The 18,384-nt window shown below is 54.6% G+C and overlaps 1 protein-coding gene across 1 annotated transcript in view; it reads left to right on the top strand.

Moving 5' to 3' along the window:
- Window positions 1–17,471, top strand: part of LOC109681786 (maestro heat-like repeat family member 5) — a 73,198-nt gene extending 55,727 nt beyond the window's left edge. The window contains exons 15-29 of the mRNA XM_074066999.1: window positions 908–1,043; window positions 1,182–1,276; window positions 2,260–2,409; window positions 3,040–3,194; window positions 4,202–4,346; window positions 5,611–5,795; window positions 5,995–6,132; window positions 6,332–6,443; window positions 6,681–6,824; window positions 7,422–7,598; window positions 8,862–9,017; window positions 10,731–10,853; window positions 16,670–16,772; window positions 16,968–17,042; window positions 17,267–17,471. Coding sequence (XP_073923100.1) covers window positions 908–1,043; window positions 1,182–1,276; window positions 2,260–2,409; window positions 3,040–3,194; window positions 4,202–4,346; window positions 5,611–5,795; window positions 5,995–6,132; window positions 6,332–6,443; window positions 6,681–6,824; window positions 7,422–7,598; window positions 8,862–9,017; window positions 10,731–10,853; window positions 16,670–16,772; window positions 16,968–17,042; window positions 17,267–17,364 — 1,992 coding nt within the window. The 3' untranslated portion in view covers window positions 17,365–17,471. The remainder of the gene's footprint in view (window positions 1–907; window positions 1,044–1,181; window positions 1,277–2,259; window positions 2,410–3,039; window positions 3,195–4,201; window positions 4,347–5,610; window positions 5,796–5,994; window positions 6,133–6,331; window positions 6,444–6,680; window positions 6,825–7,421; window positions 7,599–8,861; window positions 9,018–10,730; window positions 10,854–16,669; window positions 16,773–16,967; window positions 17,043–17,266) is intronic.
- The last annotated feature ends 913 nt before the right edge of the window (window positions 17,472–18,384 follow it).

Raw genomic sequence — 18,384 nt, 5'->3', positions numbered from 1 at the left:
AAGCATGAACAGAACAAAAGAACGAAATGTCAGAGATAGATGGTGACTATAAAAGAGTCAAAAGAACATTCTAGAACCACAAACAAGATATGATGTCTGAAATTTAAAAAGTCACTAGATCACCAGACACTGCAGAAGAAAATGTCAGTGGACTTGAAGACAAAAGAACCTATGGAAATTAAGGGGAAAAAAAGATCATGAAAAAGAAACACAAGCTGCATGCAGTGAGTTGTAAAATAATGTCATATCTGACTGGAGTCCCAGGAAGAGAGGAGAGAGGATTGGGACAGAAGTAAGTGATGATACTTTGAGGGCCGGGCATGGTGGATCACACCTATCATCCTAGCTACTCAGAAGGCAGAGGTAGGAGGATTTGGTCTGAGGCGAGCCCAGGCAAAAGTGTGAGACCATATCTGAAAAGCAAAAAGCAAAAGAATTGAGGGTGTGGCTCAAGTGGTAGAGAGCCCTTAGGCTCTAAGATCAAACTCTTCTGCCAAAAAAACCCAAAAGGTGGAAACACTCAAATCTGATAAACAATATAAACCTATAAAGCCAAGAATATCAATGAACCCCAAGCAAGATAAACACAAAGGAAACAACCCTGAGCACTTTACAACCCAAATTGCTGAAAATCAATGAGAAATGGGAAAACCTTAAAGCAGTCAAAAGAAACACCTGCCTGTGTGTGTACAGGCAGACATGCACACAGACACGCACGCACACATGCACACAGGGAAGCTGTGCATACCCTTACTGCTCATGGCAGATGAGGAGACTGAGGGTCAGAGAAGCGAAGAGTTCTCCTGAAGTAGCCCCTTTTTACACCCCACGCTGGGTATGGGAATGGAGGAAGCTGGAGGGCCCAAGGTAACAGGCCTGGCTTTGCTCACTGTCCCACCCTCCCCAGGAAGAGGCCATGCCCTCTGTGCTGGGCCACCAAATAGGACTGCTGACTCTGCTGTGGCAGGACAAGGATGAGACCACCCGGTGCCATGCTCACCAGTGTGTCTTTCTTCTCCTCCAGCTCGTGGTTCAACAGAAGGGTGAGCTGCAAGCCAGGCTGGGGTGGGGGACAGTCAGGCTCCTCAGGTCTCACTGCTGGCCTGTGAGCCAGGGTAACAATGCTGAGAGCAGGGGAGCCTCCCTGGCCAGCACTTCTCCTGAGCACCAGTCTTACACAGGGATGTTGGTGGAATCTACGCGATGGAATAAAATAAGGAACCTTGACACCAGGGCCTCCAAAGAATTGGAAATGAAGCTATATCACACGGTGAAGGTAGGCCTCTCTGGCTGGGTAGGGAGGGCTGACTCCAACCTTTCCAGGAGCACGGGGGGACCTGAACCTTTCCCCTGGTCATTGTACAGATAGGGGCAAGAGGGTCCCTATACAGGGGAGCAAGATGGGCAAGGCCAGGATGGGGCCCTGGCTTCCGACTCTTATCAGGGAAAGTGACCAGTCTCTGCCTCTCCTCGTCCAGTGTCTGCCTGGACACAGGCCCATTTGGAAACGCAGGTCTGAGGTTCTCTCTGGCGCTCCTGAGCCTCCCACTGGGGCCCAGGTGGCAGCTAATCTTGGTCTGCTGGGGAATCCCTGTCTTAGCGCTGTCGCAGGCGAGCTGAATGCCCCACTCCTTCTGACCTCTTCTGGCCCAGTCTCCCAAAGTAGCTCCTCGCAGGATAGGGAGGAGGGTCCAAGCTCGGACTCCTAACTGGCTGGGAGACGCTGGACAGGCCATTTAATCTTCCCGGGTCTCAGTTTCCCCACCTTCTAAGTGAGGGTCACTCAGGCCAGAGATCTTGCTGCGCCTGGGACAGGTTGTGAAGTCTCTATGCAGCTGGAGTTCCCGGGGACAGCTCTAGACTGAGCCTGGCATCTTAGCAGCCTCTCCCAGGAGAGAGCAGGACAGGAATTTGGGTTTGTGATTAACAAGAATGAGTTCTCAGGGGAAGCAGGTGAGGGAGTCATGAAGTGTGCATAGGCAGGTGCTAGCCATGGCTGTGGGTGGGGTTGGCTCCCAACCTCCCAGGCAAGGCTGCTTGCTCCCCTTGTCTCTAGGGTAAGTCTCCAGAATAGGGGTAGTCTTTTCTACAAGTGCAGCAGCAAGGGCAGGGGTTGGGGGCCCTGTAAGTCTGTGTCCATGGCATTCCCATGGAGGGGCATGTGATCTTCATGCCATCTGCAGTGAAAGCTGGAAACTTGCCTGGACTACTGCTGACCAGAGGCACCCCCTTCCCTACCCCTTCTCTCCCTCTCCAAAGGCCTTCGAGGAGGACCTGACAGTGGCGCAGCACACACAGCTGGTCCTCACGCTGCTGCACAGCCTCTGCAGCTGCAGCCACCTGCGCTGTGACCTGGCCTGCAAGCTCCTCCAGTTGATCTTCAGCGAGCCCAGCATCAGGCCAGAGCAGGTAGGGGCTAACCAAGGGCTCTCTGGGTGGGCACAGCTCCTGCATTCACCCAGGCCTGTGCCTCCTGCAGGTAGCAGGCGGGGAGCCCACATCACACACTAAGGGCCATAAGTGTGTGCACACACCACACAGAGACCACAGGGTATCCTTCATAGCAGCCTGAGAGTGGAGCCCAACATGCTTCTGGCCAGCAGCCCTTTTCCAGCTGCCTTTCCCATCGGCCTGGGGCAGGCAGGCCATGGAGGCATCAGGCTGGGATGCAACCAGGCCCTTGTCCACCTTCTCCTGCTGCTGTGATTACAGCCAAACTCTGTCTCACTGGTGGCCTGCAGGAGAGAGCAGCCCTCAGTCTTGCCTGGTCAACTGAATTCAAGACTCACCCACACTGCTGAACCACTGGCGCTGCCAGTCCCCACCAACTCAGGCACTCCTACAGGGTCAAACACACAGGCCCTCGCAGCCTGTCGCCCACCTTCCCAAGGTCAGAGGTGGGCTGCAGGTGTAAGGATGGGCAGGGTGGCCATGAGCCACGGAGCCCAGTCCCACCAGGGACACATGGGATCTTGCTGTGGGCTCACCCTGCTCTGTCAGGGCCTGTCTGAGGGGGTGCTCTACCTCACCCCTGTGCAGGTGGCTGAGATCCTCCACAGCCTGTTCCAGGAGCTGCCAAGCATCCAGTTCAAGAGCATCCAGCAGACCATGATGAAAGCCATCACGGATCTGGGTACCCAGCACACCCAGGAGGTGGTTGAGGTGATCATGTCCCTGTGCCACCCCTCGGAGAGGTAGGTGGATGTTGTCCAGCCACCTGGCAGCCAGCTCTCCCAGGCCATATCTGCTTCCAGACCACAGGCTCACTGCAGGCCCTGGGGTGGCATGAGTGCCTGAGGGCTCCTGTTAGATTCCAGTCTGGGGGCCAGAAAGGTCTTGAAGATGTTTTGGGGTTAAACAGAGGCTCCAGCAATCCCAAGAGGGAGCTTCAGCACAGAAACATCCCTCAGACTCAGAGAACCCCCAGAGGCCAACCTGCAGTGGAGCAGGATGTTAGCCAGATGCTGCGAGGATATACAGTGCCTCCTGCCCCTGCCACCTGACCCAGAGCCCCAGTCACCATGATGGGCACTGCTGGTTTTCCTAGCTGCAGTCTTGCTACTCAGACTGTGGACTGAGGGCCAGCCATGGCAGCGTCCCCCATGAGCTCATTAGGAATGCAGTCTAGGTCGGTCAGCTCTGTGGGGTCCAAATCCACATGCTAACCACCTCGCAGGCTGTGTGTACACTTTGCAGTGTGAGAAGTGCTGGGGACACTGACGTGATCATGAGGTGCATGGCCTCTGACGGAAACCTGGTGCAGCTGGGGATTCTTGAACTGTACCTGCCGAGGTTCCTGGCTTTGCTGGGCTCTGCTGTACTCCTCCGGCTGCCTGAGGGGCTCAGTGAGGGACCTTCTCTTTCCAAGAGAAGAGACAGGCTGAGGAGGGCAGTGGTTTGCTCAGGCTCCTAGCAAAAGCTGGGGTGGGTGGGGGATGAGGCACGGGCATGTCCAAATATCAGGCCAAGCCAATCTGCTAAGCCTGAGCAGGGGCAAGCCCTGCTGGTCATCAGAACACAGATCTCGAGGTCCATCCCTAATCACCACACCTGAGGGCTTGGCTACGTCCATCCACATCTGCACACCTGGCAAGCCTTCTGCTGACAGCTGGTTTAGGAGCTACCGCTTTGGGTGCACAGAGGTCCTCCCCGGTGGTGTACCCAATATGGCCAGTAGTGCCATGCACTCCTGTCTCCTCAGGCGGCTTCTACCCCTGTGGAAGGCCCTAGCTGCCCACCGCCGGCTGGCCCAAAAGGTCATAACCCTGCTGTACATGAAGCTGAAGCTGCGGCCTTCCAGAGAGCTCATCCGGCCCCCTCAACAGTCCCAGCTCATCTCCCTACTGGTGAGCAGTTCCTCGTGCTGCCTCCATGATCCCCTTGGCAGTGGCATCATTCAGAACCCAGTGGGATCCCAGGGTGACCCTGTGCTGCCACCAGGGTCCTGACCTTCAGACCCTTGCCACAGTTGGTGATTCCACAGATGTGGGTAAGACAGTGGTCATTCATTAAGGTGGGCACTGCATCTCACCTGCTCCCTGTGAATTCCTGCCCTGCACATGTGGGTCCACCAGGTACGTGGGGCATCAGCTGATGGACTGGCCACCTCATCTCAGGGCCTCCCCGCTGCCATTAGCACTGTTCTCCATAAGGGTGCCCCACTGTATACCTCCTGCCAGAACAGAAAAACCAAGTAGCCACTGATGCATGGCAAGTAATTCCCAGGAACATGTTAGGGAATATAGAACCCTGGCCAGCCACCCTCATGAGACTCAATCACAAATAACCACACAGTGTGCTGTGTGTGGCCTGCCATGGGGATAAGAACAAGGAGAACAGATGAAGGGGTGAAGAGAGTCCACTGGAAGGCTCCAAGGGAAGTACAGGGAGGCCTGGGAGAGGCAGCAGGGCAGACTTGGGAGGTGAAGGTTGCCAGTGCCAACCAATGAGGTCCATGGGCCCTGGCCAGGGCCTGAGCTTCCCAGAAAAAGCGATGGGAAGCTGTGGAAGTTTCCAACTGTTGTTAGCGCTGCCCTTTAAAAAGAGGATTCTGGGGCAAGGAGAAGAGCAGTGGGACTATTCTGCCTCTAGAAGTGGGGTGGGGCTGGGCGGGAGCATGATGACTACAGGACTGCCTAGAGGATGGTTTAGGGGAAGAGCCAGGGGATTCATCAGCCAATCACAGCCCCTCCAAGAGGAAACCAGGGCCAAGACCAGAAAGCCAGTAAGACCAGGGGAGGCCTTCACCAAGGGGAGGCTCTGGAAAGGATCTCCCCATATGAAGTGCACCTGGAGAGGACCGGGCAAGTCATCAAAGTGTAGATCCAAGCCAGGAGAACGGAAGCCAGTGATATGGAGGCCAGACAGAGCTTGAAGTCTGAGCAAAGCCAGGAGGTCAGGGCCCAACCCCAGGGACTGAGGGGGGCGGGTAGTCTTGTTCTGCCTCTAAATTGCTGGAGGAGTGGGCATACAGCTGGAAGTAGCCAAAGGCTCTTGATGCAGAGTGCCAGGGTGGGGCCATGTGAAGGCACTTAGGGACAGAGTGGCCCACTGCTTGCAACTCCTGTACTCACTGGGACCCCTCTAGTCCCTGCTCTATCACTGTTACAGGCCCTGGGGACCATTTATGAGCTCCTCTACACCCAGGAGTACAGAGACACCATCCGTTGGGCCTTTGCTGGCATTCTCCTGGGCCTGCTCACACAGCTTCACTACCTGTTTGAGCTGGGCATGGTAGAGGGCATCTCAGACTACCAGGAAGATATCCTGGATGCCAAGCCTCTTGGACCCTGCAGGTGAGCCCAGCCCCCTCTAAGAACCTCTGGCTCCTCTTGTGCTAGATGCTAAGGACCCAGGGAGGAGTAGACTGTGTTCCATGGAGTGGGGACAATGAGTAGAGCACCTGACAGCTTCCAGCAGGGAAGTAAGGGAGCCTAGGTGGTGGCAGCTAGGCCCAGAGACCCCACCTCCTCCTACTGCCCTGCACTGCCCTAGGACCTGCCTGGAAGCGCTGAAGGGCCTTTTCTGGACTACCCAGTACTGGGAGGTGTTTGCCCATGTCAAGCTGCTCGATGGTTGGAAGCTCTTTGAGCACCTGGAAACCTACACTGAAGGAGTGACCCTATTGGCCAGGTGAGCCCCAAACTTGGGTATTCTCTGCCAGGCAACGGGTGGGAGGGGCAGAAGCTCAGGCCCAGACCTATACCATGCCCTTATGGGGCTCCTGCCTGCACTACCCCAAACACTGGACCTTGCACTCCAGACAACCTCCTGGCCAGTGCTGGAGAATGGAGTCCTCAGGGATACAGTGCCTTCCTCTTCCATCCAACAGGGCCATGGCCCACTACGACTGCGAGATCAAGGCTGTCTTGGGGCAGGCTGTCATCTTCCTGAAGAACACTGAGGAGCGGGACAACATCATAGCCATCCTCATCCTCACAGAGGTCAGACTCTCCCCAGCCACCCTGGCCCTGCTCCTTACTGTGTCCTTTGCCCCTTAGGGAGGACAGAGAGCTGGACTTCCTCTCCTATCCTCTGATATAAAGGCATCCTAACTTCTGCCTGACATGTCGGATCTGTTTGCTTCTTGTCTAACTCCACTGTCTCATTCTGTGGTGTAGGCTGATTTTTCCCTGGTAGCTGTAGTTGACAGGTGGGCTGACAACGCCCACCCTACTCAGTTTCTCAACAGTCCAAAGGTCGCTCAGCACATGTCTCGGAAGGTCGTGAGCAACTCCCTGAACCAGGGCCTACGTAACCCCAACAAGTTGGTGCAGGCCATGAGCCTGAATGGACTCAGCAGCATCCTGGTGCACCCCAAGAAGGTGGGGTGGGAGCTTGGGGAGACATCCACTGCCATCCTAAGAGGGCTTGAGGGAGGCCAAGGCACGGGAAAAGGAGCCACCGCTATAGGTATCTCCTTGGGAGGGGGAGATGGGGAAGGTCATGGCCATGTCAGAAGGCGGCAGTGTTCAAGAGACCCTGCTGCACTGCTAAGGCTAGGGGATTTTGAGACCAGTGCCTTTGGCCTCCTTCCAGGTAGGAATTCCTCATCTGACCACCACCTGTTAGGTACTTTCTTCATGTTCTACCCATTTCTTCCAGCCCTTTTGGGCTTCTTAGAGCACTGTAGGTCCCAAAGGCACCATGGTAGAACTGGGATGAGGCTGCAGGCTTTGCTTTTCCCAGATAAACTGTGGTGCAGGGGAGGCAGGAGTGCAGCCAGCCTCAGGGACTCAGTCTTCCTCCACTCACTCAGGGCGCACTACCCTGCAGACTGGTTTGGATATAGGGCTGGGAAGGGCTAGAAGTTCAGGTGCCCACCACAGCTGTAATAGGGAGCCAGCCAGCCAGCCAGCCAGCCACCCACCTGGGGGCAGCTGGCAGAGGGTCCCATGTGAGGATGGCGGGTCTTTCTGCAGGCGACCCTGCTCCAGAATCATCTGATGGGGCTGCTGGACAGCTTCCTGCAGCCCAAGCCGACGGACCTCCTGGGCCTAATGGAAATCCTGGGTGACCTCATGCACCGCCTGAGCGTCCAGGTCGTGGGTGCCATCAGCCTCAAGATCGCCCAGCACCTGCTGCCCCTGTTCGAGGATGTGAGCAGGCTGGGGAAGGTGGGGTGGGGAAGTTCTGCAGGAGCGAGAAAGGCTGGGCGGACACCAGCCGGAGGCCCCTGAAAACCCAGCTCACCCTCTGTGCGCCTGCGCAGCCTCACCCGAGCACGCCAATCAGAGCAGCCAGTGCCACTCTGCGCGGGGCCTTGTGGGTAATGTCCGCTGCCTGCTCCGCCCCGCCGGAAACGAGGCCACGGAAGGGAGGTTCCGCTGATGCTCTGCGCTGCGCTAGCTATGTTTAAGGCGCTGCCTTTGGGCTCCTGCCGCGGGCTAGAACACCTTCTGTTTGACAGCCGCGCGCACACCCCACCCCGAGAGAGGCCAAGGGGGTCCCCGGCCGGGAGATGGGGCTGCGTGGGGAGAGAAGGCAGGCGCGTTCTCCAAGACTCCTGGGGAAGGGGAAGGGCCGGCCTGGACGGGATTAACGGGTCTCTGGGATTTGAGTAGGGTCGGCGAGGTCGGCAGGGAAGAGGGCTGAGCCTGGCCCAGGCGGCCCCAGGAAGTGCGACGGCGACACGCCCCTCGGGGTTGGTGGGCCCCAGGGGAGAGGACAGGGGTGGGCAGGCGGGAGGTGGACTCTGCAAGTCCTGGGCGGGAGGAGGAGGGAGGTCGAGCCAGTTCGGGGCAGAAGATGGCTCTGCTTTTCATGGAGGCGTCCAGGGTCACTGGATAAGAACTGAGGAGGAGGAGGAGGAGGAGGAGGCAGTAGAAGGATCTGGGTTGACATTAGTGGGCCCTGCTGTTGGTACTGGACTCAACCCTCACCTCAGCCCAAGGACAAAAGCACTATTATTAGCTGCTATTTACAAAAGTGAAGCAGTCACATGGGGAAGGAGCCTTGCCTGGGGTTTTGGGACCGTTCTGGTGCCCTGACCTGCGGGAGAGTAGAGGTGTGACTGCTGTCAGTCTGAGGACCTGTGGAGAAAGCCAGAGTGGAGAAACCAAGAAGGACAAATCTAAGGGGTGGCAAGCAGAGAGAAGGCAGCTGGGCAGGGAAAGGGCAGTTGGAGCAGGAGGGCATGGACTGGAGTCCAGTGCTAAGTGGCCCCTGCTCCAGTGCTGTCAGGAGTGAGGTTGACCGTCTCTGAGTGTCACAGGGCCAAAGTGATGCAAACACTGGCCGCTCAAAGTCATGGGCAATGAGGGAGGGAAGAAGGGCAGTGGCTGGAAGGCAGGTTCTGGGGTAGAAGGGCCCCTGTACTTACTTCACCTGCAGAAGTGGAAGGCCTGCCTGTCTCCCTCCAGGAGAGGGCAGAAGTGCGAGGAGGCGCCATCTTCCTGTTCGGGAATGTCATCCACAATGGTGGCAAGAAGTTTCAGCAGGCGCTCAAGACCTTGACTTCCCAGGCTCTGGTGCCCCTGCTCTTCCACCTGGCTGACTCCTGCCCCAAAGTGATCATGGTGAGCGGGCTGTGGCTCAGGGAACCAGGTTGGGGGAAGACCCACCCGCTGGTAGGACTGGAGGACTCAGCCCTGAGATTGGAGCCCAGAGCAAGGCTGCCAATCTACAGAGGTCACTTAGACCAGACAGGGAGGACCAACACTGACCTTGTAGGCAAACCAGCAGATAGAGAAAGAGAGAGGACTCCGTCCTGGTGGTGGTTTCCTCAGCCACCTGCATACAGCTTCTCCATTTCCTCCTACCCTTAGGAACCTCCACTGGCTGCAGATTCCGCCCCCCCCCCCCACATACACACACCTGAAATCATCCTCAGGGGCCTGTGTGCAGTGTCTTTCTGCCTCTGCTCTTCCCTCCCTGGGCCAGTGGCACAGACTGTGTCCTGCAGAAGGGCACTTTGCCTGCACCCTGCGTGCCCAGTGCTTCCTGGGAGGGTTCCACACCTCCATGGGGGTGGCCCTGCAGCCCTGTGTCTTGGCCCCTCTTCCAAGACTGATGTTCCAAACTGACTCTTCAGTGGTTTTCTCTCCTTGCTGCTTAGGCCTTCTTTCTGCCTCAAGAAGGAAGGAAGTGTGGGCTTAGAGGGGGGTGTGGGGAGCGGAGTAGGAGAAGCCTGTGAGGACATAAGCACAGTTGTACTCAATGTTCTGCAGGCTGAGTTCAGCACAGCCCCAGATGCAGAATAGGACGAGACTAAGATGCAGAGCAGCTGCTTTTCCTAAGATGTTTATGTCAAATAATCTGTGGGCTGAGATTTGGCACAGCCCCAGTCACAGAAGAGAATGAGAAGGCGAGATGCAGCTCAGCTTTTCCTAAGTTTAGAAGCAGGAATGCAGGTTCCTCTTGTTACAGTGTCACACTCCTCCCCGAGAACCATTGCTCCACCTCCTTGTTTACCACTGGATATAAAAGACTCTGAAGGAGGATGTGAGGCTTTTTTGGATGGGAGGTTTTTGGCTGTGGGAGGCTTTTTGCTGAAGGGGGAAAATTAATGGCTGAAGGGGTATTGCTGAAGGGAAAAGAATTGCTAAAGAGGGGTTGATAGAATTAGTTGACAGCTTGCGAGGACAGTGCAAGTCTGCACAGAGAACTTTATACATAGGCTTAAGAAAAGCTAAAGAGAACATGGGACAGTGCAAGTCTGGGGGAAAAGACTAAGATTATGCTAAAGAAAAGCTAAGAGAAAACTTGGGACAGAGCAAGTCTAAGGAAAGAGACTTTCAAGAACAGAAAAGAAGACTTTAGGAGTAAGATTTTAAAGAATAGGAGACTTTGGAAGCAAAGTTTTTAAGGAATTGTAAAGGAATAAGGCCTTAAAGAATAAAGACAGGAAAAGAAGCAGAGTAAATGAAGAGAATAGAGAACAGAAGCAATGAGGCTGTTGTGCATCTCCACCTGAGCACCCAACATACCTGGCCCCAACTTTCTGTCTGTCTATCCTGTCCTTTCTGCATTTCTCGTCACCCCCAGTTAGGCCCAGTTAGGTTCAGTAGTAACAGGAACAAAAGAAAGCTCACTTTGGGTGGGGTCACCCCTTCCTCTTGTGGCACAACCTCCTCTAGCACTCATGCAGATGACATGGCCTGGGACCCTAGGTGTCCTGGGGTAATGTCACTGCAGAAGCCTGTTCCCTTGGGGTCTGTCTGGAAGGGATGTAATGATGGATGGAGGCCAGGGACTCCTGGGGGTGACTGGTCTCTGCTCTGTACCCACAGAAGGCCAAGTTCACCTTCCTACGCTGCGCCATCTTGATGAAGTGGGAGTTCCAGAAGGAAGTGTTCAGCAAGTTGGCATGGGGCCAAGGGCTGGGTGCTGAGAACGACATTTTTATCTACATGGTAAGGTGTGGGAGGTAGCTGTATGGCTATGCACAGTCACCCCAGCCCTCTCTGCAGGGGCCTAAGGTGTGGGGAAGTCATCCCAGGTATTTAAAAGTCACCTGAGCCCCTGAGAGGGAGCATCCCCCTCCATGATAGAGCTGGGCTGGGAGACAGAGCCCCCACTGTGTGCCTGCAGTGTGTCCATCCGAGACCACTGTGGAGGGGCTCTCGGGGGACACAGTGCCTTAGTATTCCAGTGCAGACCTGAATTCAGAGCTGAGCCTCTGCCCCCAGACACTGCTAGGCCCAGGATTGAGTGTGGGCAGGAAATGCCAGCAGCCAGTTTAACTTCAGACCCTAGCCTCTCCTTATGTTCTACTTGGGACCAGGCTGTCAGGGTGATAGTCCCAAACTCTTAGGCAGGGTTGAGTCACAGGTGGACAAAGTAGGTCTGTCCTCAAGGCCCCACTGCATCGTGCATGCATTGCATTCCTGTGAGCTGGGAAACATTGCCTGGCCGTTGAAACTTGGGCCTCATGATCTCTGCCATCCCTCCCCCTCCTGTTTGAATGTGAAGGGAGGAAAACATGGAGATGGACCCTCAGTTCCTGATTCTGTTTGGTCAGAGTGGCCTGGGCACTGCCCAGCAGGCCACGTGTGGCAGCAGTGGACAGTTGAAGGTTGGAGCAGGCCAGGGGTGGCTTCCTGAAAGAGGCAGAGCACAAACTGGCCCCAGGAGGGCATAGAATTTTCTTTCCTGGGGCACAGTGTGGCCTCCAGGGTGAGCTCATCGGGAACCAGCTGACCAGGGCTCAGCCACAAGTTGCCCAGTCTGGTCTTCCCCATTCAATACAGGGTTATTTGTCTCCCACTTAGAAATGTGTGCACGTTCCTCACGCGCCCTGAGGACGGACCCAAGGCCCATTATTTGTCTTGCAAATATTTTCCACAGAGTGGCTTGTCCCTTTGCTTTGCCCATGGTATCTCTGGTTGCTCAGAAGCCTTCAACTGCAGTGTAGCCAGGTCTACTCCATTCAGATGGTCTCCATTGTGTGGCTTATGCTGTAGGGATTTGTGAGAAGCTGCTCCCTGTTCCGTGTGGCTTTTATGAAACAAATCCAGGAGATGGAGCCAAGGAGATCTAAGGGTGGGCCAGGTCTTTGTACAGGGCTGCGGCACTGAGCTCCCGGCCTGTGGGAGCAGGTGCTGCTCACCCATTGCATGCAGTGGTGCCATTTGTCCACCATGTGGCATGGTTGTTGACACCAGAAGCATGAGCCTCTGGAGCCTCTTAACTGTTTCACCACAATCCTGACTAAGTGACTAGTGCCCATCAAAGCCACTTAGGAGGAAAAGCTTACAGAAGCAAAAAGTGCAACCGGAAGCTGGTGCAGGAGCTGCCAGTAAGAAGTGGAAAGAGTGCAAGGATGGGAGAGCAGTTGAAATGACCCACACCACACAGCAGCCTGTGTAATGTGTGTAATGGATAATAGCCACCACTGGAGCTGACTGCCCAGCTGCAGAGAAGTCATGGGGTGCAGCAGTCACTGTGGCGAGCCCTCTGCAATGCCAGGGGAGCCACTCACAGGGTGCTGTCACATAGACACAGCCTGTTGTAACCCTCATCTTTCCTATGGGCTCCTGGGAGAAAGCTGCCACCAGCAGTGGGTGTTGCTGCCTGGGGTCACGCACACTGCAGGAGTGGGCACTGGGGATCTGGGGAGTAGCCTCCCTTCGGTGGGTCCCTCCTGAAAACATTGCAGGACCAGCTGGCTAAGGGGCAGACGCAGAGGGCGCAGACCCACATCCACAGACCAGGTGAAATGAACAAATTTGGAGATCACAGGCAAAAAAAGAAAAAAGAAAAAAAAAAAACAGTGGGCTCACAGATGTTGCTCATTTAATGTGTGTTTGACCTCAGTCTGTTAGTCTACACATCTGAGCCTCATTTCCTATTGCCATCTTTTTTTACCCCTTGATGTCACATTTCAGGTAGTTTTCCATGTTTGTCTCCCAGTTCATGAGGTCTTTTTGCCCATCTCTAATTCACAAATAAAGCACCCGCTGCTTTTCTGGGTGGCACAGTACCCTTAGCCGGCCTGTTCTTCAGGGTCCTCATCCTCATCCTGAGTTCTCACTTTCCATAGACATGATCACTTGAAAAAACACCTCATCATGTCTGCTCAGTGGTCCCCCTTTCTGGAGCCCTGGAGCATCCCACCTTGTGTTTGCCAACTCTCGCCCTGTGCCTCTGCCTTTATCTTGTCACTGTGCTCAGCTAGCACTGAGCTCCTTCGGTGTGTTTGCTTGCTCCTGACTGGGGATAGATTTTTCCTTAGCTTCTCAGCTCTGAGGTACCCCTAGAACGTAGGCCAAGTAAATCCAAACTCTAGTTTTCATGTGGCCTTGCCAGGGTCCCATGTCTCAAGAGACTCTTCTTTCCATCTGGGCTTGAGGGAAGCTTTCTCTTGGTCTCTGCCTTCCCCTGGGGTCTGGGGTGCTTCTTCCTTCTGAGTCCCTACAGCCTCAGGACTGATCTTTCCCATGGTGTCCTAGGGGTCGGGGTTAACCCCAGCCTCCATGTAGAGATACAGCCTATACTCAGGGCAGCCAGAGTGTAAGCTCTTGGCTTCTGTCCCTGTCCAGTTCTGCCCTTGGGTGACTCCCTGTTTGATTAAGAATTTTAAGAGAATTTGTTAACCAATTCCTTTATCTTGGAGAGTCTTCCCTGCACGAGAGGTGTATGTATTGTCTTTTGTGTTTTATTAAATGCCCAGTTTACAGATCTTATTAATTAACCAAAATCACAATATTTTTGTGGTACTGGGGATTGTAAATCCAAGGCCCTACCCTGAAGCATACCCCAGCCCTCAAAATCAGCTTTTTTCTTCTTTTTTCTGATCCTCCTGATCTCTGCTGATAACAGGCATGAGCCACTGGCGCCCTGCTTCAAAACCAGATTTTAAAGCATTAAATAGTCAACACTGCTAATATTTATTGCCCGTTACTTAGGCAATAAATAAATAAATTAAAACTTACAGATTTAACAAAGTAATTTTCCCTGGGCATTCATATATTAATGCTAGGCTTATTTATATACTTCTAAAAGCTTAATGAAAATCCTATGTTTAGGACTGAGTTTGTGGCTCAAGTAGTATAGCGTCTGCCTAGGAAGCATGAGGCCCTGAGTTCAAACCCCAGTATCACTAAAAACAACAAAAACCCCTACATTTAAATTTGTTTCTCCAGGTGAAGACAGCAGGGGAGGCAAAGAGGGTTGGGATGTCCTCAGGCCACCATGGTGCTTATTGGGAAGCTGCTCTCCACTGCCCTCTGTTTTCAGCAATTTTCCTATTTTCATGCCTTTCTAGAGCTTCTATAGTTTCTTCAGACCCAAGGAGAAGCAGCTGCCATCCTGTCTGTGTGGGTCCTAGATGCTACTCTCCCTTACAGGCCCCTAGTCAAGCTGCCACCAGGGGTTGCTGATCCCCTGGGGCTTTCACTTGTCCCCACATATACGCAGTGCTGCTCAGAAACTTGCACTCCTTCCCATGCACTGCCATCTGGACACATCTGCCTTTCTATGAGCGCTGGTAGAGCTCCTCCAATGGGGTACACCGTGATGATAGGATCACGTGGGTCTCATATCAGTCACTAGTGTGGAGTGGGTGGGTGATCATTGCTGTCCGCCTCAGCTAGCTGCCTGGTGCTCCTGCCTACAGGCCCCTCCCGCTGTCTGTGGGGGGGACATGGGGCAGGCAGTACCGGAACATGCTCCAGTCCCAACCTGGGCTGAGTGGTCACTCAGAGCCCTGATTCTACAGGAGACAGCTGCTGTCTCAGTGCCTGATGTTTTAAAAGCATTGGTAGAAAAGATGCATGAATTTAAACACTTACCCACTTTTTAATACCAATGAAAAGTTGAGTGTTAAACTAGCTTCCCTTTCTTCCTGTCATCCTCCTTTCTAATTACTTCATGATTCACTTCCCCATGGCTCCACTTACCTGCTGAGGCTGCCAACCAAAACCAAACAAAGCACCTCAGTGGACTGAACAGTAGGCCACACACACCTGCCCATCAGGGCTAGCAGCCCTGGTCAGGAGTTAAAGCCCTGCCCTCTTGGTGCTTGAGGAGGACCTCTGCTCCAGGCCTCGTCCTGGCTTCTGCGACTCCTCGACTCACGGTGACTCGGCTCCACTCTTCCCATGGTGTCCTCCTTCTCCACCTGTTTCTGTCACACTTCCCTGTTTACGAGGATGCCAGTCATATGGATCAGGCCTTCCCTGATGACCTCATTTTAACTTGATCACCCATCTCCATCCAGGGCCACACTCCTGAGGTTCTGGGCTTTGCAGGACACAGCTCAGCCCACGTGGCTGATGATAGGTGGGTTGATTCTAGGAACCTCTGTCACCGTCTGCATCAGCATTACTTCCATGATCAGACTGTTGCTGCTTGGCCAACAGCTGCCCCTGTACCTGGCATCTTTTTCTTTTGGACATTGCTCCTGGACTTCTCTTTAAAGCACTCTTCTTTCTGGCAACATTAGAAACATTCCAGACCCTTCCTAATCTTTTCCTACTCTAAGACGTGGGATCATTGCCCACAGGGAGAGCTGATATCTTGGTGTGGGAAAATCATATGACCTGCCAGGATCTTGGTACATACCAGTGCAATAGTTAGCACTGCCATCCACCTCCTGGGTGGGCACAGAGCAGGGAAGTGTTTGTCTTCTCAAGGCCATAAGTGGATGGCAGGTCCCCAGCACACTGGGTGCTGACAGTTGAAATGTTCTTTGTAGAAGGAGAATGGAATGGAGCATGGTGGATTCTGAAGAAAGGAGTCCCACAGACACCAGGTCTCCTTGCAGCTGGACATGAAGTCTATACTGCAGGCCTGGGTGGAAGGCAGGCAGCTCTGCATTAGCCCAACTAGGAGAGCCCTTTGGTGAATCCCAGGTTGAGCATGAGTTTCCTGGCCATGGAAGTGGCCGGGACTGCATGGCCTGGGCACAAAGATGGCTCCAGGGTCTCTGTGGGGAGTGCAGGGAGGGTGGCCTTGGGGGCTGAATGCCTGGGTGTTAGACCGACTGGCATCTTGGTAGTGCCAGTGGCAGAAAAGTAAATTCACACAGGCTCAGAAAAAGCAAACTCGTTTATGGAACTAAAGGACTTTGGAGACCCTTGCCATAGCAGGGCCTGGTTCAGAGGCTCAGATGAAGGCCTCATGCCCTATCCCACCTCCTTAGAGCTGACTTCATCCTCATTGCTCTATGGCAGCCCCTGTCCTGGGCCAGCTTACCTCTTAGAGGTGTGGCCTCTGCAGCTACAAATGTCCCCACATGTGAGCCAGGCTGGCCAGTCCTGCAGATCACTGCCCCTCACCCAATGATGGATGTTCCCCACATTCCATCATCCCAGTGCTCAGCACTGCCCTGGGGGTGGAATGGAACCAAGCAGGGGGCAGGGTGGGTAGAAGAGGGAGGACAAAGGCATGCCAGGGGATTTCCAGGGTCATGTTAGGAAGGGGCCACAGATATGGGTGGACCTGACCCCTTGACACAGACTCTCCCAAGCCCCACATCAGATTGAGTATAGGAGGTGAACCTGTAGGGCCTGGGCTGTCAGCCCCTCCTATCATGACTCTGAGAAGGCCAGTCCTGGCTCTGAGCCCAGCCTGGGGTATTTACCCTCCTTGCTTCCTGGCCCTGGGCACCGGAGGTGGGGGTGGGGGAGCTGGGGCTGCTGTGGAGGACTTAAGTAGAGCCATGTCCCAGAAGCCAGGTACCATGTGTGCTTCTGGCCTGGCCACAGGCCATCTCTTTTCCCCCCAGGTGGAGAGCAACTTTGGTAGCTACCAACGATTTCTGATGCAGGCCTTCACCTATCTGGGCAGCCCCCACACCACCCTGAAGCTGGCAGCCATGAAATTCATTGGTAGGCACTGACCCAGAGACCTGGCTCTACCTATCTGACTGCCTGGGCCTCCACACTGGACAGCCAGGCCCATGTCCCCAGGGGCTACTCCAGGCAGTGGCTCTGGGCCCAGTGGGTGGGTCAGACACTCCTGCTGGCCCATTGCCTCCAGTGGGCAGGGGCTGCTCACTGCCTACCACCTCCCTGATTATCCAGGGGGCATGCTTCAGGACTACTTCACTGAACTCTGCTTCTGCTTGAAGAAGGACGACATGAAAATCCTTAAGAAACGTGAGTGAGGAGCCTGTGCCCCAGCTGGGTGGCAGGAGGCCTGTCTGCTGACACTCCAGGGGGTCCTTCTGGTGGGGAGGTGCCTGTTCAATAGTGGGGGTGGGCCCACCTTCTCCTCTAGACTCTGGGTCTGGGGACAGATGGACCCCCACTGGGACCTCACAGCTCCACAGCAGGTCATCTGGTGGGACACAGCCACAGTCAGACCTTGGTCTCTGCCACAGAGTTGGAGAACCTCAGCAATGACCCGGACTCTACATGCCGCAGGTTTTACCACAAATCCTTGGAGGACATCATGGAACTGTCCTACTATGTGACCTGAGCCACAGGGTCAGTCATCTGCCTGGCTTGTCCCCATCTGTCCTTGCCCTCATCCTGTCCTTGCCATCTTTGTTGAGTTCTATCTTTATTAAAAGCCTGCAGAGTGTGCACTGGCCTCTTCGGCTCTGCCTGCCCCAAGCCCCTCCTGTGCTGGTGCTGAACCTGGCTTGGATCTCCACTTCACCCAGACACCAGAAACCACGAGATAGGAAAAGCCTGTGGCTTGGATCCTCAGAAACTGCTAGGGTCTTCATTAGGCAGTGGGAGTCCAGGACGCAGGAGCTGGTGCTGCCACACTCAGGAGCCCAGGACCCCTATCGTCATCCTCGGCAACCCCTTCCCCATCCTTAGCAGGTCTCAGATCACCCCCTGTGCCCTCCTAGTCTAGCAAGGCTTCCTTCCTGCTTCCTTGCTTGCTCCATCCATTCTTCATCTTCCCAGTCCCAGTGAAGATTCCTAAGTGCACATCCAACTCACATCCATCTTGTTGAGTCTGGACCATGGCCTAGGGCCTCTGTGACTTGCCTGTATGCCCACCTGCTTGCTGTGGCCACTGAGTCTCTCTCTCTTGCCAGGCCCCACTGCAAGGCTGGCAACCAGGCCCTGGCAGAGCCCTCAGCCTTCTGGGGATACCTTCCTCCCTTCAGCTTGGCTGCACTTCCTCTGTGGAAGTTCCCAATGTGGATACCACCCTCCCTTCTGCAAAGTCTCTCTCCTTCCCCAAGCTCATCCAGGCTCTTCAGGAGTGCCTAGGATGCCTGCTTCCCATGGTGACATTAGATTTCCAGCTGCCTGAAGGAAATCTGAGATCCTTAGGGTGTTATTGGAGCATAGGCACCACACAGTGATCACTAATGGTGATGAAGCCAATGCCTCAAATGTGGCTCAGGTTAAATGTTGCTCTTGTCTTCATGGGCACCACGGCCTCTCTGGAGACACACACATACAATGAGTACAGGTCCAGGTGTGAGCAGTGGGCCATGTCAGATGCTGGAGTTCACCAGGGATCCCCACCTCTCAG

This window comes from Castor canadensis, chromosome 3 (genome assembly GCF_047511655.1).
Source record: "Castor canadensis chromosome 3, mCasCan1.hap1v2, whole genome shotgun sequence".
Classification (NCBI taxonomy): domain Eukaryota; kingdom Metazoa; phylum Chordata; class Mammalia; order Rodentia; family Castoridae; genus Castor; species Castor canadensis.
The sequence above is the reverse complement of the archived record's forward strand: the minus strand, read 5'-3'. Positions and strand labels throughout refer to the sequence as shown.